General features: G+C 54.9%; 1 protein-coding gene and 2 long non-coding RNA genes across 5 annotated transcripts in view; 1 reads left to right on the top strand and 2 right to left on the bottom strand.

Moving 5' to 3' along the window:
* Window positions 1-9,709, top strand: part of ILDR2 (immunoglobulin like domain containing receptor 2) — a 56,827-nt gene extending 47,118 nt beyond the window's left edge. For all 3 annotated transcript variants that reach the window (XM_059673354.1, XM_059673355.1, XM_059673353.1), the window contains 3 exons: window positions 2,554-2,770; window positions 3,941-4,541; window positions 5,026-9,709. In XM_059673354.1, the coding sequence (XP_059529337.1) occupies window positions 2,554-2,770; window positions 3,941-4,541; window positions 5,026-5,061 (854 nt within the window). In that variant the 3' untranslated portion in view covers window positions 5,062-9,709. The remainder of the gene's footprint in view (window positions 1-2,553; window positions 2,771-3,940; window positions 4,542-5,025) is intronic.
* The window catches only part of LOC132220664 (uncharacterized), a 747,794-nt gene that overhangs the window by 89,787 nt on the left and 633,385 nt on the right, over window positions 1-24,622 (bottom strand). The gene's annotated exons all lie outside the window — the stretch shown is intronic.
* On the bottom strand, window positions 1,020-24,616 carry LOC132220363 (uncharacterized). Its single transcript, XR_009449772.1, has 3 exons — window positions 24,264-24,616; window positions 16,302-16,449; window positions 1,020-1,144 (listed from the first exon to the last, which is right to left on the bottom strand). It is a non-coding gene; the product is annotated as an uncharacterized LOC132220363 (long non-coding RNA).

Below are 24,622 nucleotides of genomic sequence, written 5' to 3'. Positions count from 1 at the left end.
TCCCCAGGGCCTGGCAGGTCACAAGGTCATGGGCTCGTGGTGCCCACGGGGCCCTTGGAGATGGCCGGGAACCACCTGTGTGGTGTAAAGACGAGGTCACGGAAGCCGGAGGGTACAAGTGACAGACTCAGACTGGAACCCAGCCCTCCTGACTCTCCGTCCTGTGCTCTTCGCACAGAAACCTGTGAGCAGACTGGGTAGCTCCGTGGCTGCTGTGGCCACAGCCTTCCAGCTCGTAGGACTTGAGGGAGTCAAAGCTAGAAGAGAGGAGGTGCTGAGTCTCCCTCCTTATTTTAGAGGAGGGAAGGGAGGCCGTGGGGGGTCACCGGTGCTAGGTCTTGGCGCCGACGCCAGAACTGGAACCTGGTGTCCTGGAAGCTGCCGGTTGACAGGGCGATAAAGGCACAGAGATGAGGCAGGAAAGCAACTCACGGGGCTTGGAGAGGTTCTGTCCCTGAGGCAGAGAACCCGGGGCGGGTCACAGAGTGGGGCCGCCTTGAAGATGTCTTCTCAGAGTGGATCTCCGTCTCAGGTTGCAACACAGGAGGCATCCACTCTGTGCACATTGGTATTCCAGGGTCCACTAGCCATGTGACCCTCACTTGCCCTTGGGATGCCTTTCGTCTGGAATCCCAGTGCAGGGATCAGCAAACTCCAGTTCCCAGGGCACCCATGTCCCGCCTCCTGTGTTGGTGAATACATTTTATTGGAGCACAGCCACGCCAAGTCACGTCCATATTATCTCTGACACCTTTCATGCTGCAATGGCAGAGTTGAATAGTCCTGACAGTATGGCTGACAAATCCTAAAATACTTACTGTGCAGCCCTTCACAGAAGAGTTTGCCTGTCCTGTCCCTGAGTTACAGGTGTCCGTAAAGCAGAGAGGGTGGTGGTCATGTCCAATGGGGCAGAAACTTTAGAGCAGGCAACCTCGCCCACCCATCAGCGGAACGGGGAAACAGAGACGGCCCTCCTGACCCGGAGACAGGAAAGGTCTCCGCTGCTCCTGCAGGCTGAGGACAGTTCTGGGACAATAATGCGATTTCTCGGTAGTCACACGTGACTGCTGACAGTTCCTCACACTCGGTGCATCTTAAGGTTCTCTCCTGCGTGCTTCCTGGGAGATTGTTCGTCACCAAGCTCCTGAGAAAGGAAAGGTTCTAGACTTTATTCCTCAAGAGGCTCTGAGTTATTGTTTAAATACACACCAGTCCATTTTCCTTCGGAGGAAGAAAGGTTTAAAATTAGATTATAATTCAAAACCCCTGACCGCCAAAACCAATTGATGACCAAGTACCCGGTGCTCCTGGTCAGCCGTGTCCTGGAGGAGGAGAGGCGGCACGTGCCTGTGGGAAGGACCACCCTCCCCATCTGGAGGAGCCAGCAGTTCTCAGGGACACGGGAGAAGACGCAGAGAGAATGCAGGCCCACATTTGTGCCTCCCACCTCCCCTCTTGGCTTACCTCTCGCTCAGCAGCCAGACCTTCCATGTTGTAAATGTTGACTTAGATAAATATTAAGTTCTAACCAAAGGACTTTAGAAAACAAATGGCTTGAATTACAGTACAAATAGATTAAGTAGATGTATTTTTTTAAGGGAAATGACATTCAATCCATTTCAAAGTTCTACAGATAAATAGGTGTGTATTTTTCTTTCCGGATTGCAATGCTGGCCTTTTTCGTAAGTGCTGTTGCAAATAGCTCCCGAGGCCACCTTAGGACATGAGAAAGCTGTGCCCAGCCCCTCCTCCGCCCTTCTCACAATGTGGGGCTGGGGCTAGACCACACGTGGAAGCCCAGGCCCTGGTGCAGCCGGCCCCCCATCCTGCCTGCACCTCCAAACAGCTGTCCTGGCCACCAGGCCACATACACCTAGAACACTCTCTCGGGAGGGGAAGAGTCTACGTTGACCCTGGAAATGGACTTGGAGCCATTGGGAGAGGATATGCCAGGCTCCTAGATGAGCTTCCAGCAGGAAGTGGGTGGTCAGACGCGAGGTGTGCATGCCCCCCTGGCCCTGTGGACGCCTTGCTCTGGGACGGGCACGGCTGCAGGAGGCTGGCCTGGGTGCTTCTGCTGCCAAGGCGGTACTCGCCCTGACGGCCCCGCCTCGGAACTCGGCCAACAGTAGGGAAGGTACTGTGAACTGGGGCTTCTCTCTCCTTTACCCCTTTTGGCTCAACATGCCCGGGGTCGTCACAGCTCATCACAGAATCATGCAAAACAACAACATGTGTGTGAACAAGATGATGATGTTGTAGGAGGAGACAGCTGTGGGGGCCCCGTGCTGGGAAGCCTGCCTTAGGTGGAGCAATGGCGATTGTTTTCCGAGTCCAAGGACAGAAGCCTCCCACTCTAGGCAAGTGAGCTTCGAGCTGGACCCAGCGCCCGCCCAGCTAAGGGCACAAACAGGCTAGTTCAGGTCTTCGCCGCCCTGGACAGACGGGGCTGAGCACTGGGTGGGGTTCCCGAGGCTCCTGATCTCGCTCTGGCCAGCGGTCCTGTCCTGGCCAGCATGCAGAACGCTGTCCTACCTTGTTTCGTCCCGGCAGATAACAACACCATCTCGGAACTCAGCTCCCTGCACGAGGAGGATGGCAATTTCCGCCAGTCTTACCATCAGATGCGGAGCAAGCAGCTCCCCGTGTCCCGGGACTTGGAGAGCAATGCTGACTACTGGTCGGGCGTCATGGGAGGCAGCAGTGGGACGAGCCGGGGGCCCTCGGCCGTGGAGTACAACAGAGAGGACCGGGACAGCTTCAGGCACAGGTGAGGGGCGGAGGGGCGGCTCGGGCTGGGCGTGAGGCAGGAGCAGAAGGCCGGGGGCGGGGGGGGGGGGTGTCCCAGGCTGTTCTTACCCAGTCGCACCTCTGCCTGCCATTCTAGGTGATCCTGCCGCATCCTCTCAATGAGAACACCCCCTCCTCACACTTATTAAGCAATGTGTCACGTGAAGTCACCATTCCAGGCTCTTAATGAACCCTGTTCACCTTTCCCTGCCTTCTCATGTTTTATCCCGTGGCCGCTACAATACCTCACCCATCAGCTCCACCCTTTCTGCTCACTTGTTACGTGAAAGGTAAAATGCCCAACACGTTACACTGTTGCGTCTGATTGTCATAACTCTACAGGCAGGTACCATTCATGTCCGCATTTTAACTCTAGACCTCACAGAGAGGCCAGGGACTCTCCCCGGGACACACGGCCAGTGAATGCAGGAGGCCCAGGTGTGGGGCCACTCTTGTCTGGCTGCTTTCCACTGGGGCGCCTTCCTCACTCACCTGCCCTCTCCCTTGAAGGGCAGTGCCTTTCTCCCCCCTCATCAGTGTGGGCCCCTCCGGCCTGCGCCCGAGAGGAACCTGTCAGTCAGGTGAAGGGAGGACAAGGCCTGTTCATCACCGAGGATCACAGGGCCCCTTGGGCCGCAGCCGTGTGAGCTGCCAGCCACCCCTGTACCCAGGGAGCTGAGGTGTGGCAGTGGCTGGAGCTGCCAGCCAGAGGTCAGTGATAACGCTCAGAGGCCCCGCCCTGTGGCTCACAAAGCTCCACCCACTGAGCCCGCTGTGACGCTCCGCACCCACCCCTGAGCCCCACTGTGACGCTCCGCTCCACCCACTGAGCCCCACTGTGACGCTCCGCACCCACCCCCGAGCCCCACTGTCATGCTCCGCTCCACCCACTGAGCCCCACTGTGACGCTCCGCACCCACCCCTGAGCCCCACTGTGACGCTCCGCTCCACCCACTGAGCCCGCTGTGACGCTCCGCACCCACCCCTGAGCCTCACTGTCATGCTCCGCACCTACCCGAGGCGGACACGCCGCCGCCCCTCGCTGTGGAGAACCTGCCCGGAGAGGTGGCCGGGCTCCCAGCAGGTCCCCAGGCGCAGGCAGACCGTGTCCCTGGCCTTCCGGGCGCCTGACCCCGTCCCTCTCCCGCAGCCAACAGCGCTCCAAGTCCGAGATGCTGTCCCGCAAGAGCTTCGCCACGGGGGTGCCGGCCGTGTCCATGGACGAGCTGGCCGCCTTCGCCGACTCCTACGCGCGGTCCCGCCGGGCGGCGGAGGGCGGCCTGGACGCCCGGGCCGGGGGCCGCTTCGAGCGCTCGGAGTCGCGGGCGCGTGGGGGGCTCTTTGGGGACGGCCCGCCCGAGGGGTACCCACCTGAGGGCTACTCGCCGGAGCGGTACTTCGGGGCGCGGAGCCACAGCCGCGAGCCCCCCGCCGAGGCCGAGCGCGCCTGGACCCCCGAGGCCGCCCCGCTGCCCCGGCTGGTGAGCCTGCCCGCCGCCTGTGAGCGCCCGGGCCGCGGGGGCAGCCTGGAGACCCCGGCCCGGCGCGGCGCCCCCTACTACGCCTGGTCCCCGCCGGCCACCTACCGGGCGCGCGCTCCGCGGGGCAGCGACGAGGGGGACTCGGCCGAGGACACGCTGCCGCCCTACAGCGAGCTCGAGCTGAGCCGGGCGCCGTCCCGCCGAGGCCGCGACCTGTCGGCCCACGGCTCCTCGGAGAAGCGGCGGAAGAAGGAGCCCGCCAAGAAGCCGGTGAGGGCCAGGGTGGGGGTGAGGGTGAGGCTGGGCTGCCTGGGCAGCGCCTGTCCCGGCTGGGGCGGCCAGAGGAGGGGGCAGAGCAGGTGGCCCAGACACGGAGGGAGGGGCCCGCTGCAGGGAACTTGGGTGCCGGGCTAGTCCCCCCCTCCCTCTCCCTGCGACGGTGGGGGGGGGGGGAGTAGGCAGGGGGCCTGGGGAGCTGGAGAGGCAGGCGCGCAGGTGTGTGGAAGGAGCGGTGGGATCATTAGTGAGCATCTCTAACAAGCAGCGTCAGGGATTCTAGGTGCCTTGCATGGGCTGGGAGGCCTGCGTGCAGAACTTCCTGCACATGCGTGTATGCACACCCTTCCCCAGCCTATGAGTGCATCCTTCGGTGGTGCGGGAGCCAGGCTGTGGCCTGTGCCCGCGGAACCACCTGTTGCGCTGGGTCTCTAAACAATTGGTGGTCTCATGCTGAGTTCTTTCTGCTCTTCTCCAGAATGACTTTCCAACCAGGATGTCCCTTGTGGTCTGATGTTTGTTCGAGACGTCTCTCTGGATGACGAGAATCAGAAGTGGACAATGGGGACAAGACACAAATCCAAGCGCCAGCAGGCCGGGACCTTCTCTGGCCGCCACCTTGGAAGGTTTGCTGATCTTTGCTTTGGCCAGGGATGGGGGAAGCCTGAGAGAGGCTGATTCCAAACCTCAGTACCATGTGACCGGTTTGAGAAATCGCCATGGGAGTGACTGTACGCAGGAACGTTCCACACGCGCATTTCTCGCCCGCCCAGTCTCCTTAGCCGAACCAGGATTCTTTCCAAGTCTGACAGGAGTGAGCTGGGGACGCGAAGCTCCAGGAATGCCGCTGCCTCCAGCACGCATTTCCGTGCCTCCTGGCTGTGCCGAGAGGCGGCAGAACTTATTACTGCTATCAGAAGGCCTTCTGCTGACAACGGGAGAGAGCTTCCGGCTAAGTATACGTGTTATCCCATCTCCTCCTCGTCACTACTCAGCGCTGCGGTTACACTGAAGTCAGAAGCTGGGAGTGAGCGCATGACAGAAATGACTTCAATTTGTTGTCGGAACAACACGGAAGCGTATATACCTGTTTGGAAAGCTAAGTGGGTTCCTTTCCAATTCTGAGAACATAAGCTGCTTTTTCTCTCTCTGCTGCACACGCCTGAGTCTTGGACAAGAGCTGGAGCCACACAGAGCCCCGCCTCCCTCCACATGCCGACAGGCTTTTTGATAAATGCTTCAAGTCTGCACGTGCAGGAGAAGAGGGCGCGAAAGGAGAGGATGCAGCAATGGAGTGGAGAGAAAAGAATGCATGTTCTCGTACTTGGAACATGGGCCATTTCCCTCCCGAACTCCACGTGATCTCCCTGAGTTCGTACTGCGTTTGCCATGCGTGGTTCTGCCACAGCAGCTCTGCTGCTCCAGGCCCTGGAGACGTGCCCACGCACCTTGGCCTCACGGTGCGGCCACTCCAGATGCGTTGGGAGCCGAGGGATGCTGCTGCTGGGGAAGCACTTCCTGTCCCCACCACGGCCTAAAGGACAGGTTTTCCGCCCAATAGATCACTCTGGATTTTGTAATTTGTGTACATTGAAAAAATGGCCACACTTTCCTTCTCACCCAGAAGTGAAGTCTGCCTCTCCACCCTGGAATCTGGCGTGGCCAGGTCATGTGGTTGGGCTGGTGGCCCAGTAACAAATGTGACACAAGCTGAGACGGGAAATCCTTGGGCACGGGACTGCCCTCTCTTGCTGTTCTTGGGCACCTGGCAGTTACCACCAGGGGAAGGAGCCGGGCTGTCCCGCTGCATGATGGGAGAAAGGGCCCAGTTCCCCCTCCCCCTCTCTGATTGCAGACATGAGGGAGCCCAGCTAAGACCAGCAGAAGAACCGCCAGAGAGCGAGCCCGCATCGCTGACTCCTACTCAAGGCAGGAGACGTTGCTCTCTTTATATGTTCACCTTCTTGCTTCACTGTCCAGCCCCGAATCCCTGACTCCATCCAGCCTTGGGTGTCTCACAGTCTCCACTTTCTTGGGCAGACTTTGGCCAAAGCCTTTCTCCCCAGGCTATATGGCGGGACTCGTGGTTGGGTCCAATCCCTGGAGGGTGCTCGCCTGCCACACGGGTCCATACTGTACCTGTGGCTCCCTGGACAGCTTCCTCCTTCAGCATCTCCTTGGGCTTCTCCAGGGCCACCTGACTGGAGCTGGGCCTCATTCTCAGAGGACCATTCCATTTGCATCAGGTTTTGCCAAAACAGTCGTACGTGTGCAATGAAACGAAGAAGCGGCTGGATGAGGCCAGTGGATGGGTTGATGTCATTGCTTGGAGAACTGGGCTACCAAGGACTCCACGGTGGCTCTGGCCTGTCCGAGAGGACCCAGGCGGACAGTTCAGCCCAGTGCTGGCACTTCCAAGGGCTGGAAGACATGAGCCATAACCCTGGTGCTGAGTCTTAGCCGTGCTGCTGTCCCTGGCCTCCAAAAGCCTAGGTCTAGTCTGTCCATTTGGGCCCTGGTTCAGATGGAAAAGATGATTAAAACACCCTTTCTTAGTCACCAGCGTTGGAGTCGACGTGCTCAGGCAATCTTGGAGAACATCGGTAGCTGCGGGCGCTATTATCTCTTCATCCGCACCCTGAGTCAGGCTTCTCGCCACCAAAGAGCCCCCCACGCCCGCCGCAGAGCCCCCACGCACTGCTGCTCCGAGCCGGGCACTCTGGCTTGGGTGACAGCGGAGGAGGCAGTGGGAAAGGACTAAAATTGGAAACCTGCAATTCCAAGGACGATACAGGTGCAGGCAGTGACAGACATGCAGTAACCTGGGCTGGGCCAGCTTGTCTGTAGGGTGACTGAGATGTCAAGGCCTGCAGGGAAGAGAGAAGACAGTGGCTTCTGGGTACGTGGGCAGGAGGTGAGGCTGACGGACAAGGGAAGGCAGAGGTGCCATCGGTGCCCAGGCTTCCTGGCCCGCCCTTGCTCCTGCTCTCCTGAGTCGTGTGTCCTCAGAGGAAGGGCTGGCCCAGCTTCCTTCCCGAGCTTCCTGGGGCACAAAGCCAGTCTGGGGTGAGACTGGTCTCTGTCCACCGGGACCTGGGGAAACAGGACACGCCCAAAGAGAACGGGGAGGTTCTGTGCACATCATGTGACGCACTGCTATGGATAAGTGACAGCAGACCGGAGATTAAAGTGTGTGCGTTTTTTATTTAAATGGGTATATTTTGATATTTTAGTTGTTTGTGTGTCCATCTATCTTAGTTCATGATATTCTCAGTGATCGGAAAAGCCAATGTTAATAAAGAAAGGGAACCTGGGAGAGGGAGGGGGAGGCGGAGGGCCCATGGGATGATGGGTGAGCTGCTGTGTTTGCCTGTGAGTCACAGTGAGTCGGGGGCGTGTTGAGGGCACGTGGATGCGGGTGGCAGAGTGTCCCCTGGTAGATGAACTGCGTCTCTGGGCCGTGCAGAGACTCCTTAGGAAGCCGGGGACGTTAGTCACGGAGCTGACAGTGCATGCCAGCTGTCCCGCCCACGCGTGCTCACCGGAGTGCTGTCCTGGCTGCTCCTGGCTCCGTTCCGCAGCCTCCAGTGCTGCCGGCCACCCTCCCGACACAAAGTCTTACAGAGGAGACGGGCCTCATCTCCTGAGCCTCACTCTGCCCCTGGCACGGGGTGGGGAGGGGGCTGCCACTCACCCCCAGGCACTCCATGCTCAAAACACCTCGCCACGCCCGTCAGTGCTACTCGTGGCCTCAAAGACTCACACGGCTCCTGGACTAGACTCAGGCCGCCTCTGCCGGAGGCCGCAGCCTCGGCTTTAGCGATGGAGAGCACACCGTCGCCCATTGGTGAAGTCACACGCGGAATCTGGTCTCCGGACGCCAAGCCTTAGGTCTTTTCTGCTGGATCCGCGATTCCCAAAACCGCCTGCCCACACAGATGACTCGACTGCTGCACGTGGGGTGGGCAAGAAGCAGCAAATCTACACGACCCATCCTCCCAACCCAGGGTCCAGTGCTGCCTGAACCTTACAGGAGTTTGAAACTGACTTGGGTGTAGGGATCCAAGCTGACCAACATGGGGTCCAGGTGCTTCAAGGGCCTCGCTTTTCCTGCCAGGATCCCCCTCTGACCTCCCGGGAAGCTGGTCAGCGAGGCTCAGAGTTGGGGCCTCTGGACATCCGAGTGGGGCGAGGACACTCGTGAGCTGCTGCCAGCAGCCGCCCGGGCTCCCGCTGCCGGGGTGGTGAGAAGGGGTTTTAACATTTGCCTGATGCTCGGGGTGTTGCTGTTTACAGGCCACTTCCACATGCCCTGCTTCATGGGTCTGTGAGAGGCTGGGGGGATGCTGGGGTCCCTCAAACAAAGTGGAAGAGGTTGAAAAGGAGCTTTAAAAACCCAGAGCCAGGCCCACGGACTGTCTGTCTAGGGTTCTTTCCAGTTCCTGCGACTCCTGAGGGCCTGGGGTCTGGCTGACCCTCCGTACCGCCCGCCGAGCTCGGTGGCAGGAGTCCTGCACTCGAGGCCCACAACCTGGCGCCGTGGAGGGAAGCTGTGAGCACAGACACGCTGCCCGTCCTACCTGGGCACTGCCCAGTGACTGCTGATGTGCCGGGGACTCAGCCTCGCCCCGTGCTGGGGGCGCCTGGATAACTGTGTCACAGATTAGACTCCTCCTTGAAGAGGGATTTCTGAGCCAAAGTACGGATTCATCCAGACTCAGATTTCTGGGCCTTGGGGGTGACCTGCTCAGGGTCTAACTGCCTGCCACTTGCCTGCATTCAGGGATCTTCAGCGGAACGAAGAGGGCAGATACCGAGGGAGGCAGCGCGGTTACTCTGCGTGGTGGTGGCTGGCTGGTGGGGCTGGCCCTGCTCCCGGGAAGGCTGAACGAGAGGAGCCCCTCAGCATGGCTTCCAGGGAGCACCGCTGTGGGGCGAAGGTGTTCACGCTGCCTGAGAGCCTCCTGCGGGAGGAAGGAGAAGGGACGGGGCTGAGGAAGGTGCTGCCCGTGTCACCTACCTGTTCGTTTTTGTGCCTCGTCTGTGGCATCGAAACTGAACTGTCTGTCTGTCTGTTGCCCGGGACTTCTTTTCAGTGTCAAATATACAGAGCGAATTGCATTGCAATGTTTTAAACTGTGAAATAAAGCATTTTTCACCTCCGTGTGTGGTCAAGACTCATGATGAACACAACTACATGTGATCATGGCCTGACAGTCGGTGACCCGGCAGGAGGAACTCGCGCTCCACGCTGTCTCCGGTTGATTTAAGCCCCGTGACAGCGGAATCGGTCGCTGCCGTGGGCCTGGGGGAGCACAGCGTGTTTCACGGGTTTGTATGAGCATCGCCATGGCTCTGCACAGACCGCCCGCCTCCGGAGAGGGGAAGCTGGAAGGCCGCACAGTGGGTGGCGCCCAGCCCGTTGTCAGAGGGGCACCTGCGAGAAGTGGCACTTGGGGAGGTGAGGAAGGAAGCAGTTGGTGGCAGGGCATGTTCCGAAGAGATCTGAGGAACTCCACAGCACCCTGAGGAGGAGGCATCTTAAAACCTGTTGGCGAAAGAAGCGACACGTACATCAGGGAACCGCTGACCCCCTCCTGCCAGGCTCTGGCGTTGCAGGTCCCAGGGTCCTGGGCGAACAGAAAACCTGCCCTTGCTTGAAGCATCCGGGCTCAGTTCTTTCCTATGAAGCAGTTAACTTCATTATGTTCACCTGCAGGTTTGCCTTAAAGATGGACTCAAATAGTCTTGCACTCTGATTCCCTCCTCCGGACTTTCTGCCGTTTGGTCCGTGGTTTTAATCCCATCTTGCTCTTCCGCTTTATAAAATAGTGGGTTTGGTTTAGAAAGTGTCTTAGAATCACCTCCGTGTTCTTGTGCACGTCATTTCTTCCTGCGTTTCGTACCTTCTTTTGAGGTCTTCCCCCTTCTTTCTGAGGGAAGTCTTTAGTGATAGTTTGCGGGTACCATACTCAACTAGTTCTTGTTTATCAAAAAACCCAAGTTTTTACGTCATTCTTGTTCTTGAAAGATAATTTCACTGAGCATACCACTTTAATAAGTACCTCGTGTCAACACTCTCAAGTCATCACTCCGCTCTCTCTGACTTTTGTGGTTGGTTGTTTTGAGAAGTCAGTTACCGACTGAATTATCCTTGCTTTGTAAGTGATCTGGCTCGTCTCTCCGGCTGTTTTTAAGATTTTCTTTTTGTCTCCAGTGTTCTTTGGTTTAAATAACATGTGACCAGGTGTGAATTTTTAAAAAATCTATTCAGATTGGGATCTGTTGTGCTTCCTAAATCTGTGGATTGTATTTGCCACCAGTTATTGAAAACTCTCAGCTATTAACATATCAAATATTTCTTCTCTTTAAATTCTTGAGAGTTGAAATTAAATGTACATCAGACTTTCTCATTCTATGCTACATGTTGCTTAATCTACCTTTTGCATTTTCCATCTCTTTGTCTATTGTACTGTATTCTTCAAGTTCATCTTCCAGTTCCCTACTTCTCTCTTCAGTTGGCTCTAATCTCCTTCCAGTTTTAATTTTAATTAGTATGTTTTTCATTTTTAAAAGTTCAATTTAGGTATTTTTTCAAATCAGCATGGTCATTGTTGAAAGCATCTTGCTTTTTGCTCCTGTATAAAATTCTTATTTCTTTGAATATATTAAATGCACTAATTTTATATTTTACTAGAGGCCCAATGCATGAAATTTGTGCAAGAGTAGGCCTTCCTTCCCCTGGTTGCCGACACCGGCTTCCCTCTGGCACCTGGGACCCACCCTCGCAGCCCTGGCTTTGTCCGGAAGGACGTCTGGTCTAATTAGCATATTACACTTTTATTATTATACTCAGTGATGCCAAAATCAGCAGTGTTTTGGGGTCTAAGTTTGAAGTTTGTTACTTTTGCTGTCACTAATGCTTTCTTGTTTCCTTATGTGTTTTATATTTTTTGTTTGTTTGTTTTCCATTGCTTTATAGAAAGAGGGGAAGGGAGGGCTGACGGGGGAGGAAGGGAGAGAGAGAAACATCGATATGAGACATTGATTGGTTGCCTCCTGCACATGCCCTGACTGGGGCTGGGGATCGAATCTGCAATTGAGTTACGTGCCCTTGACTGGAAATTGAACCCAAGGCCCTTCGGTGCACAGGCCATGCTCTAACCACTGAGCACGATGCCAGGGCTGTTTACAGGTTTGACTGTGAACTCATGTCTGGTAGAATGACCTTTTACATCGGTGCCAGCCAGGAAAGACCGTCTTGCTCCCGAGCTGTCCTCCTCCTCTCCATATAGGGGGCTGAGAGGAATGAGTGACTGTGTGAAGAAGGGGTGAAAAAGCTAAGTGGGGAAAATCTAGAAGGTACACGCATTTCTCTCCAATGCAAGCCTCTAGACCAGGGGTGGGGAACGTCTGGCCCGCAGGCCACATAAGGCCTGTGAAATCATTTGGTCTGGCACTGCCAAGGCATCATGGGTGAGTTAATTCAATGTTTGACAAATAGAGCAGGCCAGTTTTTAAGTTGATAATTCTGTGTGGCCTGTGAATGATGTTATAACTGTGCAAACGGCCCCTAGCAGAAAAAGGCTCCCCACCCCTGCCCTAGACTAAAATGCGCCCGAGATAGGGGAGAACAAGGAGGTTTAACTTCACAAGTAGTTCAGTGTCTGCTGGTCATAAGAATCACTATTCTAACTGCAGAAATAAGACAGTTTGGGGGTTAAAAGTAAATAGAAGGCCATTCATTACTCAAGGGCAACCAGAGACATTACGGCTCTACATACCATTCAAGCAGCAAAGAAGGGCTAGCCCAGAGGACGGATTAGAATTAGGCAACTGCGGGGACAAAAATTATTATTTTATGTCTACACCCTGTTCACTTCCACATGATTAGTGTAAAAGTCCTATTTTCATATACGTTCAAGAAATAAAGAAATAGGCCGATTTCAGGTTCTGAAAAATCTTGGCAGAGACATCCTAATAATACGCATCACTCCGCTGAGGTGACATTTCCTGAATGCCTATCAGGCGGCCTGCGATGACCACCTGATAAGACAGGAGGTGCAGTGGTAGCCAGGCAGCCAGCGGTCGGAGAAGGGGCGTGAGTTGGCCTGCTGCGCCACCTACCGGCACCCCTCGGAGGCCACGCCTCTGGTGCGCACTTGCCAGGACTTGGGTTTTGCACTGAATTAGTCTTGCATGCATTCACTGCTGACAAATCAAATAAGGGCATTGGGCGTTCTTCGTTTATAAGCGACGGGTTCTCCTGTGTTCTGAAGCTTTAGACCTCGCCGCATAGTCTGCAAGGCAGGTTCCTGTGGAGATACCACGGTTTCTTGCTTGGGACCAAGTGGGAATGAGGCACACGCCTCCTCCCTTGACGGAGCGCTGTTTTAAAATGTGCTTTCAGTTGCCGAAACCGGTTTGGCTCAGTGGATAGAGTGTCGGCCTGCGGACTGAAGGGTCCTAGGTTCGATTCCGGTCAAGGGCATGTACCTGGGTTGCGGGCACATCCCCAGTAGGAGATGTGCAGGAGGCGGCTGATCGATGTTTCTAACTATCTCTCTCCCTTCCTCTCTGTAAAAAATCAATAAAATATATTAAAATAAATAAATAAAATAAAATGTGCTTTCAGCGTCATTAGATACAAGCGCTTTGTGAAGGCAGCCCAGACTCTGATCCTGAAGAATTGCCAGGAAGTGAGTTTCTCACTCACAAGTAAAACTTCCATCTTTGAACTGTGCGACCCCAGGCCTCAGTAGCCCAGTCCCGGAGCCCAGTCTCCCTCTCTGGTTCTCACTCTCATCGTCTCTAAAATACAAGCAGATTGAAGAGGCCATCCTCTCTGATATTACAACACTTTTTAAAAACAATCCTTGCTTTCGGCAGATGTTTCCTTACATTTTGTTTAGGTGTCTCTCCCTGGCTCATACTCCCCCTGGGAAGAATTTGCCGGCTTCTGTTTAGCACCGTCCTTATAAAAGCCCTTTGTTCGGCTGAACGGAATGGGCAACACTGCCGCCCACCCTCCCGCAGCCTCTCGTGTGGGTGCGCAGTCCAGGCGCTGGCCCTGCATTCCTTCACGCCAGGGAGTGTTGAGTGTGTTTCCTTCCACGTCCTGCGTGGTTTAGGGTTCAGGATCTGAGAGAGGAGCCGCACACAAATGAAAGAGAAATGAGACGAGATAATTTGGAAATATGGGGGGACCAGGCGGACAAGTCCAACTCAAGGAGAGGGACTTCCCCTGATGCTCAGGCCGCACCAACCTTTTATTGAGCTGGGATACACCCCTAGCATAGCCCTTAGGTGAGGAGGTTTCAATGATATACAGATTAGCCCACCCACAGGAAATTTCCAGTAATAGGCAGACTATCTTATCAATAAGGATTTACATGATTAAAGGTGGGGAGGATGCTTCAGCTATCATTATCTAGATTAACTGGGTGGTGCACAGCTCCGACCTTTGCTAGGGCTTCAAAGGTCACTAGCTTTTGGGGGTCTCTATTTTTCTCTGCTAGTGAAGATGATAGGTGGTCTCCGACAAGGGAGACAGCCACTGAAGTTGCTGAAGTTCCTTTCCTTTGCAGTAAAATTAGTAAAAAATTGTTTGATTGTAAATGACAGAAAGGCAGCTCAGACTGGCTTCAGGAAAAAAGGAAAGGATGGAGGCGGTTTGTGAGAAGATCCTGGGCTGGCTCACGGGATGGGGAGCTGTAGGAACTGACAGGAGAACTGGGTCTGGGTGGAGTCAGACTCTCTCTGTGTCCATCACTCACTCCTACTTGTCTCCTTACATTGACATGTTTCCCAGGGAGGTCAGACCTTCTCCACCGGCCAGACTAACCCCCAGGAGTCCGAGAGTCACAATTATCCAGACACACGAAGGGCCTTATTCAAGGGGCAGACCTGCGAAAGGCCATGGGTGACTCACACTGAGCCATGTGTCCACTTCTGAGCTACTTGTTGTGGCCGGAGAGACGGCAAGTCCATTTCTGACCAGGAGGATGAGGTTCTGTGATGGACTGGATAGTGGACTGGCAATTTCTCCAAAAGATGGAGGGGTGATGGACAGAGGTAGGAGCGGGACGCTGGGCAGACAGCAGGCATCCATTCCTGCATCCCAGAAGTTCTTACCCAATAAGCAAGGGGCCCTGTGCCCCCTCAGGCAGTATCCCAATCCGGGGCCCCAGAAGGCTGTTTTCCCGGCCATCTGTGGGAAACCCACAGAGCCTTCCGCATTCCAGGGCATCGCCTTTGTGACACGCCGATCATTCTGAAGTTAGAAACCCATCTCCCATCTCCACCACCACCTTAGTCAGGACTTTGATGTCTTTCCCGGGCTCTCCTAACACCCTCCCTTCTCCTCCTCCCACCTCCAGGCTTGTCCCTAATTCCTTCCACTTGGTTGCCACAAGTTCTAGATAGTTTCAAGAAAAACACGATGTTGGGCAAGGTGCCTTCTCCTTTTCTAAGTTCCATAGACCTGGGGACTTCTGGTCTTCCTCTTCATTTCTTTTTCTTCTTCTTTAAAAAAATATGTTTTTATTGATTTTAGAGAGAGAGGAAGGGAGAGGGATAGAGAGATAGAAACTTCAATGAATGAGAAACATCATTGATTGGCTGCCTCCTGCATGCCTGCCTCCCCCTCTCCCCCCGTATTGTGCCCTGACCAGGAATCAAACCAGTGACCTCTTGGTTATGGGTGACACTCAACCACTGAGCCACACCGGCCGGGCCGCCTCCTCATTCTTTTCTGTGAAGCAGGACAGGAGAACTAGCCGGACTCAGTGGGCTGCAATGCCCCCCCCCCTCCCAGTGCAAGGTGAGTGCTCAGGCACCTTACATTGTCCCTCCTGGTCCCTCGGCCTCTGTCGTTTCTGTCCTCAGGACAGTCAGCACCTTTGCGATTCCTTCTCTCCTGGGAGGGCGCACGTGGGTGGTGCGGTCCCTATGCGTCCGGCGTCAGGCCAGAGCGGCATTCTCTCCCAGGGCTCCTGAAAACCCTGCGTCTGGGAGTGCTCTGCCCCCTCACAGCCCTCATTTGACTCCTGAGCTGTACAATGTCGGGTACGTGGCATCGGTCACAGAGACCAGGCGGTGTCACCTGAACCACTCTGCTCGCCAAGACATGTGTTGACCTCAAAACACTTGTAAATGCTCAGAAAGGATGCATATATATGATTTTCACATCATGTATATATATATATGTTTACATCATATGGCAGTGGCAAGGGGGGGAGGATAGATGGAAGCGTTTTAGCTCACGGAATGGTCACCATGGCAACAGGAGCCTGAATCATCTCTATGGCGACACCGTGCTTGAAATCATGCCTAGAGGGACCGGGTGAGTTGGCTGGGGAGGGTCTTGAGGATGGTAAAGAGCTACATTACAGATGCTTCAAAACGACGCTGGTTCTTGCTCAGGGGAGGTCACTGCCTGCTGGCCCTGGGTTCTGCTTCGGGAAGGCCGCAGACCAACCGTCCCAGACAGCGCGGACTCAGACGCCCCAGCTCGCTTTGGCTGTCGCTGCTTGTGACTGCGCCCGCCAGGGAAGAGCCTTGACTCAAAGTGCTGCCACCCCGTACACACGCACCAAGTATAAGCGCCGGACCTCCGGCCCCGGCTGCAGGGCTGTCGGAGCGACCGCTCGGCCACTGACCTCCCTGCGGCACCACGGCTCCCGCTCCACACGGAGGGCCACGGAGATGGGCTGCTGTTAAGGGAAACGTGACCAGGGTTTGAGCTATACATACTCTTGAGCGAAAGCAGGGCTTCAAATAACATCGTTTCATTCAACATCGTTTTGCCATAAGATGCCGTGAGAACTTAACTCCTGTTTACATCAATCAGCTATGGCAGCCTTGGTTTCTGTATCCATCGTTTCACTGCAGTTCCAGGAACCTATGGAGCACGTTAAGTGAGGAGTTACTGATTTGATTATAGCCAATGTGTGGTGGGCCTCACCTGCTCAGTACAGATGAGGAGACATTGATCACAGATCCTCAGTACAGATGCGGTGACATTGATCATGATGCCCAATTAATAACGCCTCTTGACCCCTCCCTTCTGCCCTCCCCACAGAACCTCCAGCCTCGCTTTCAAGGGGTCTGGGGCCTTGGGCAGTCTTGGGGAGAGGGGTTCACAGAGGTTCCAAGTCACCGTGACACCATGCATTTCTGCCACTCGCTGGCTCTGGCCGCTGCTCCTTGCTCTGTCTGCGGTCACTGCTCATGCCATGCTGACCCCGCCTGCTGTGCCCAGCCACCACGTCAGCCTAAACCAGGCTCCTCTTTACCTGCCCACTGGACTCTTTCCTGAGCCCGGTTCAAACCAGGTTCACCTTTGGGTGTGAATTTTCTTAAAGCACAAGGATAACCAATGGGGCAGGTCACCAGATGAGCCGGTCATCATATGAGACGCTCTGGGGCCCAAGGCCCAGGTCAACCCCTCCATGTGACAGAGGCCAGTTTACCTCCCTCCTGGAATGCCCTCATCACACCTGTATTCCTTTCTATAAAGCAAACCTGTGACATCGATTTCTGCTGTGAGTCGCCAAACTCCTTGGAACTTGCCCTCTAATCCCATCAGGCCAACAGCCGAGCCCCGCAGGCCTGTGGGAGCTCCCAACCCCGGCCCCTGCAGCACCTGCCGGGTTAGGGGACACTCCAAGGAATGGCTGCGCCTTGGAGTCACTGGCAGGGCTTTGAGAAACACCGAGACGCGGGCTTCGTTTCCCATTCTGACTTAGTCTGGAGTGTGGCCTGGGCACGGCGTCAAAACTTCCCCAGGTGACCCTTACACCAACGCTGAGAAACTGCTCTTATCAAAGTTACAATGGGACAAATTAAACAGAAATTATTCTCCAGTATACAGCAAAGTGCAGTCACCGTTGGACACATCAGGTTCCAGAAATGGAGAGTAGACACTCTCGTGTCTTACAAAGGTCCCCTGGGCTCCCCAACCACCAGCCCGGGAGAGCTCGGACCTCGATGGGTGGACAGGAGGTGCAGTGGGGGAGCTCACGACAGCTGTCATCCTTGGCTGGGGCCCGACGTGAAAGGGCCCTCACAGCGGGCTTCCTGCTCTCTCAGGGTTGGCAAGTTCTGCCTTCCCCACACACCCTTTGGTCCCGAGCTCCCAGGCTGTCCCCCAAAATGGCAATTCATCGCTTTCCTCCTGCAGGTGACAACCCTGTCTGGAGCCTGGCAATGACTTTGAGCCCACCGCTGCCAGGCCCTTAGGGTGGCCTCATGTCCCCTGGAGTGGCTGTCCTCCGACATTCCCAGAGGACCTGAGAGCTCTCACCAATGGACCGCCTAGCAGTGTGCGCCCGAGGCCAGGATTCTCTGCCCCCTTCTAATCCACAGGAGGAATGCGCACGGGTCACCCCCCCCCCCCCCCCCCCCCGCCCTCCGAACCCCAGACCCTGGCTTCCTGGATGCAGGACGAGGGCGCATCGCCCCCTGGTGGCGGTCGAGCAAACAGCAACGGGCGAGGCTGAGCAGCGCGCCCCCGCGCCCTCTCCCTCCAGGTGCTGCGGGGCCCCTGCATCCTCGCTTTGCTCCCCAGAGACAGCTGCTCAGGTGCTGCGCGCCTGCCCCGCAGAGAGATTCCTCCCCAAAGCCGTCTACCAACCCGTTTCCGCTGGAGGCGGCATTTGCCACCCAGGGACCCTGATCTCCCCGGAGCCGCCCAGGGAGGCGGGCGCTGGCACCGAGCCCTCCCGCGGACTTGAGGGAGCCCAGGGCGCACGTGGGTGGCCGCCACTGTGAGATTCCACCAAAGCAGCGCGGCCAGGTCTCCGGCTCCTGCACCAGGTCGCCGCCTCCCCAGGAGGGGGATCCGCTGTCTCCAGCAGAAATGACTTGGGGCTGGCCTGACAGTTTACGGGCCCCGGAGACAGCTAAGCTGCCCGGAGGAGGAGGCCGGGCACCCACACTGGTGTGCAATCCAAGAGCTGCCTCTCTAGAAAGAAGTGGCAGGAAGGCCGGGACCCAAAATTACAGAACCCGCAGCCCAGTTTTCCTAGGCCACGTGACCGCCGGAGTTTTCTTTTGAATTAAATCGCTGCAAATCAGGCCCACAGTGGGGGCCTTTCTTTGAGGCGGCAAGAAATTGCGTGTGCTGTGTCCACAGACATGCGAAGAAGCGAGGTGCTGTTAATCCAGGGGTACCATCCACCCAGAGCCCATCCTGACCAGCAACACCAGCGGCGACACTGAGCTTTAAAACTTTGAAGAAATGGAAACACACACAGAAAAACACAGCAATGAACAAAATAACAAGAAAAATAAGACACCAAATAACCAAGGAACTGAATCGGAAATTTTAAAAGCCTGTGTTCTCCACCAGAGCCGGCGCACAGGGATTCGTGGCGAGTCTGTCGCACTTTCAAAGGACAACGAAGCCTCTCTCTCCCTTTTCCTTGCTTCAGGGGACAGAAAAGGGGGGAGCTCCCCAGCTCCTTCATGATGCCATGTTTCTACCCGGACGAGGACGTGCTCAAAAGTTTTGGATTGATATTATTAATGACCATAGATGCAAAAACCCTAAACACGGTATTATCAAATCAAATACAGCAGTGTATTTAAAACGCATCTGAATCGAGGAGGATTTATCCCAGAAATACAAGAATGTTTAACATCAGAAAAATATCTATCATTGTTATTCAACACATGGAAGAAGGAGAAAACCAGACCACCCTCTGATAGATGCAGAAACGCATCTGCACATCTGATAATTCATGGTGAGAGTGTCAGCAAAACAGGGGTTCAGGGTCTCTTTCCGAGTGTCCGCCACGTCGTACTTACTGGTGAAATGTGAGGAGTGCGTGAAAGTCAGGGCCACGGCAAAGGTGCCCCGCCCGGTCCCGGAGGGTCTGACCTTGAGATGTTCAATCTGGCGCCACTGGCCACTCCCACAGGCGGGTTTCCAAGTCTAAATTGTATTACAGATTCGGTTCCTGAGTCTCCCGAGCTGTATCTCACCACAGCGCTAAGCAGCCCTCTGGGGCGACCACAGTGCTAAGCGCCGCACTGGGCCAGGGGCGCTCATGACTCTTCCGTGTTACAATTCAACTCCTACGACAACAGTGAGAACTGGTATTTGCCCCACCCGGCAGATGTGACACCGAGGCAGCGCGATTAGGTGACTTGCCCTTTGACACTCTGCTCTTTTGCCTCGGTACCCCTTCAGTGCACCCACAAAACAAGTTGGGTAACATAACGGGGGGGAAAGGAACAGACCAAAAAGATGTCTTTACAACAGCAACACAATTTAAAAAACAACAACGAGGCATGAAGCAAACAAAGGACATGCAAGACAGCGCCTTGGCTGGGAGGCAGTCCTGGCTCCAGTCCCTTGCTCTGTCTGGCAGGGCGGAGTGGCCGCAGCTCGCGCAGGTGGCCGGGAGGCACTGTTCGGCACCATTGCAGCCACTACCCCAGGCAGCGAATCACCGCCTGGATTTCAAACAAGGACCCCTGCGGAATCTCCTCAAATTCGCTTGTGGCTTCCCCTCCTTCCAGGGGGTGACCGGTGTAGCCTCATCTCCACCCAGCAGGGTCTCCCTGTGTCAAGTGCAACCTCAGTGACAGTTCTTCCGTTTCTAAGCTCTACCTGCCCGAGTGCCAAAGGTCTCCCCCGTGCTGCACCGCCATCACCACACAGACAGAGTTCAGTGGTCGGCAAACTGTGGCTCGGCAAACCGCGGCTCGCGAGCCACATGCGGCTCTCTGGCCCCTTCAGTGTGGCTCTTCCACAAAATACCGGCTCTTCCACAAAATACCGACTTCTGCGCATGGGCCACAAAGTTTCAATCGCACCGTACATGAGTGAGGACACGTGGTATTTTGTGGAAGAGCCACACTGAAGGGGCCAGAGAGCCGCATGTGGCTCGCGAGCCGCGGTGTGCCGACCGTGGACAGAGTTTTCAGCACCTTGGGGACGCTCTTCGCGTTCTGAGCAGGGCCAAAGGCTTCAGCCAAGCTGCCCAGCTTCCTGTGCGGCTCGCTGCTTCCAGGGGTTTGGAAGCAGTCTTTCCAGCGTGTGCAGTGTAATAGCTTGTGTTTTGAGAAATTGAAAGGATGGCCCCATACAACCCCTGGCATGGTGCCCAGGGCTAACGTCATCCTTAATGGGCGCTCCTTGAGCCATCTGCGCTGTCTCATCACAGACTGTCCAGGGCTCTTACTACTCACAGAACCAAGGGGGCTTCACCGTCAGGGTCCGGAGTAAGACGGGGCAACAGAACTCAAGGAGCTACTTCTGAGATCCCCTTTAGGGCACTAAAACGCCCGGGGGGGGGGGTGCTACGGGGCTGTGCCCACCGTGGCTGCCTCTTCCTGTCCTCAAGCTAATTAGTGGTCCAGCTCTGCCCCATATTCGTCCCTTGTAGCTGAACAGGAACCCCTACAGCACCTCTAGTCTGTTGATTGTTCGAACACAAAATCTCGCAGTTGCAACAATACTTATACCTACTCCTCTAACTGGAGAAAGGAAAAGGAAATTGCTATAGGAAAATTTAAAAAATATATTTAAAGAACTAGATAAGTTAGTATTTGTGGAGTTATTTACATTGTATAAGTAAAGTACAAGTACATACAGTTGATAGCTTCTGATATCTTCCATCTCTGTTACAGTTCCTCCGGTAAACGTTTGCTCGTCAATGGGAAGACTCAGAGATCCAGGAACAATGGTCTGATCACATTAATTACAACCAGGAGGGTATCGTAACATGGTAAAGACCCTGCTCACTTGTCAGTGTATCTTTCATTCACCAGAATCCCTATGTGCCTTCCATTTCTCAGGGTCCTAGAACTTCAACCACCAAGAGCTTCTAAGAAAAAGGAATATAGGTAACCCCTGTGGACTGTTCTGGACTGAAGGTTTGCACACACCCCTCCCCCCAATTCGTATATTAACCCCCCAGAGTGGCTGTATTTAACATATTTGGAGATGGGGCTTCTGCGGAAGTAATCAAGGTTACATGAAGTCTTAAGGGTGGGGCCCTGCTCCTACAGAATTAGTGTCCTTCCAAGCAGAGACATTAGAGAGTGCCCTCTCCCCCCCCCTCCCACCCCCGCCCCCACACTGAGGAAAGACCAGGTGAGGACAGAGATGTGATTGTCTATGATCCAGAAAGAGAGGCCTTCAGAAACCAAATTTGCTGCCACCTTAATCTCAGACTTCCAGCCTCCAGAATTGTGAGCAAATAAATTTATGTTGTTTAAACCATCTAGACTGTGGAACTTTGTTATAGCATCCTGAGCAAAATAAATACAGACGACTCTAGACACCATGGGGTTAGGGACACTCCCTCCTCGTGCAGTAAAAAATCTGTGTTTAAAATACTCAGATTCAACCAACTGCAGATTGAAACAGCACTCAGGAACTGGCAGTTGGAATGTGAAAATACTGTTTTCCAGCCGTGACCGGTTGAATCTGCAGATGTGAAACCCGTGGATATGAAGGATCAGCTGTATTTATCAAAAAGAATCTGTATAGACGTGTGCATGCGGTTCAAACCCGCGCTTTCAAGGGTCAGCTGCACTTATAAGGCTTCTGAGGGTTTAAGCTGGGCCCACGGATAGAGCTGTGTTTCAATCAGACTTTTCAATGTAATCCTATGTAGTTTATGCATTTAGAAACATTATTCTGAGAAGGGCTGCAAAGCTTCACCAAACTGCCAACAAGGTCCCATAAATAAGGCACAAGAAATATTAGGAACCAATCTCCCTCCTCTGTGGTCATAAAATAAATCCATGTGGTCTCAACCATAAGTCTTACTATTTCCTGGTACATTCTGGTCTAAACCCTTTAACTATAGTAAAACCTGTACATCACACAGATATAGGTGAGAGAGAACATTACAGAGTATTGTCTGAAATATTTAATTCTGGCAGACACATATACTTTGAGTGTGAGACACTATGTAACACAGTAGTATAACCACATATATGTAGCAAGTATTACAAATTACAGTGAACATCATAATGGTGGTTCAGCAGGGCAGCCAGAAGTATCGGTGTTTGGAAGCTGGAACATAAGAAACCTTTCCGGAAAGCAGAGCGCTGAGTCTGACACGGAGCCAGCTCACGTTTGCTGTCGGGGTTCAGGGAAGAAGGCTAATGAGTGGAGCAAGTCAACCAGCACATTTCTGCGGTTAGGCGTGGTTTATAACAGGTCTAAAGAACCTAAATGTCCTGCCGGGGAGAAATAATCACCATCGTAACAACAACTGCCCAACTGGGGTACCTCACAGCTCCGCCAATACCCAGTCCTACTGCCCCAAACACCAGGGCTTCATAAATGCAGAATTGGGAAGAATTCATCAATCTGTGTGTGTGTTGGGGGGAAGGAGGGGGGAGGGTAAGCTTATATAAGTAAAATAGCCATGTGAAAATAAACATTTGGGATGGCTTTCCCTTGTATAGTATTTGTACAGGATTGTATTTATGAGGCCAAGCTTTATGCATAAAGCTCATTACTGTTGCTTCTAACACAGAATGAAAGCAAGCAATCTAGCAACCAGAAACCCGGTTACTGTGTACATTCTATCCTGGCATTAGAATTAGGGTTAAAGGGGCAATGTAATACCAGAGGAAGATACTTACGTTATTATATTATGTTAAAGACCCACCAACACTCAAAACTGTAGAGTATGATTCTAAATAATGGGGTGGGGGAGAAATTGTTGTGCCCAGATTTCAAAGTTCCCAAGACCCCCAGGGAGCCAGTCAGTCCGATGCAAAAGCAAAGAGTCCTTTATTATGCAAGCCGGCCTGCGCTCCCCGTTCACCAGACCCACCGACACAGCGGAAAGTCCAGCGGCCGAGAGAGCGAGGCCTGATGGGACAGGGGGTTTTAAAGGGGGGTGGAGTGAGGGCAGGAGAGGGCACTGTGGGCCCGGCTGATTGGCCAGGCGCGAGTCGGTACAGGATGTGGTCATAGTGATGGCGTGCACTTCCCTTGATCACCATTGGTTAATTCAGAGAAATCCTGGGTGTGGCTAGCAGCGGCCTCTTCCCGTGAGGAAGCACATGGCCCCATCCCAAAATGGAGGACCCAAGGCAAGATGGAGGGTGCACATGGCTCTGTCCCAAGATGGAGGACCCAAGGCAAGATGGAGGGCGCAGTCCCTGCCCGGCTCCTGCTGCTGCCGCTCGAACTCGCCACAAGGCAGGATGGCCCCCCACATGGGGCCTGGCAGTCGGCCCACGCAGGCCCCGGTCCCCCCGACCGGCCCCGAGGGCCGCATGGACCCTCGGCCCCAGCGCGGGCAAGCGGGGAGCCGACCACGGGGGAAGGGAGGGAAGAGCGAGGCGGTGAGGCCTTCCGCTCCCATGACCTCCCCCGTGGTCGGTCGCCGCCAGGCCCCCACCCCTCGGCCCGCCGCCGGCCACCACGCAGCCGGTCTGGAGACTCGGACCCGCTCCGGGGAGGCCAGGCCCTACGGCGGGCGCGGAGGGATCTCAGAGCCCGGCGGTCAGACTCCTCCCCCCGCACCGCCCGGAGAGGCGGGCGGTGCGCCTTTCAAAATCTCAGTTGAAGAGTTTGGTAAAACACTTTTTCCCTCTTTCCCTCTTATCCTCGGTGTATCTTCTCCCTTTTTCACCATCACTCCATTCGCTCAGCGAAGTTGGTTACTGCAGGCCCTGCTCTGGGACAGAGCAAACAGCATGGGGTAAAAAGGTCCCCTGCTCGGAGGAACTTACCTCTCAGCTGCAGAGGGCGTAAACTTAACAAGACAGTTCAACTAAAAGGCATACCAGATGATTAGTGTTCGGCGAAAATGAAGAAAAAACAGGAAGAAAAGAAAATTGACGCTGCAGTTACTGTTTGACCTGGGGGTAGGGGCTAAGATGCCCAGGTGAAAGGACTTGGGCCCGGCGGCCCACTGAACGCGCGGGACGCGCCAGCCCAGCAGGTGGCGCTGCAGGTGCCGCCGCGCCGCGCGGAGAGGTCATGTGACCCGAGGGGCGGGCAGGAGGGCTGAGCGGACCGCGGATTGGCTCCGCCCTTTCCCTTCAGACAGGCGGGCGGAGCCGACAACCAAACCGACGTCTTCCGAGCG

This window comes from Myotis daubentonii, chromosome 18, assembly GCF_963259705.1.
Source record: "Myotis daubentonii chromosome 18, mMyoDau2.1, whole genome shotgun sequence".
Lineage (NCBI taxonomy): Eukaryota > Metazoa > Chordata > Mammalia > Chiroptera > Vespertilionidae > Myotis > Myotis daubentonii.
Note: the sequence above shows the minus strand (reverse complement) of the source record. Positions and strands in the feature narration are given on the sequence as shown.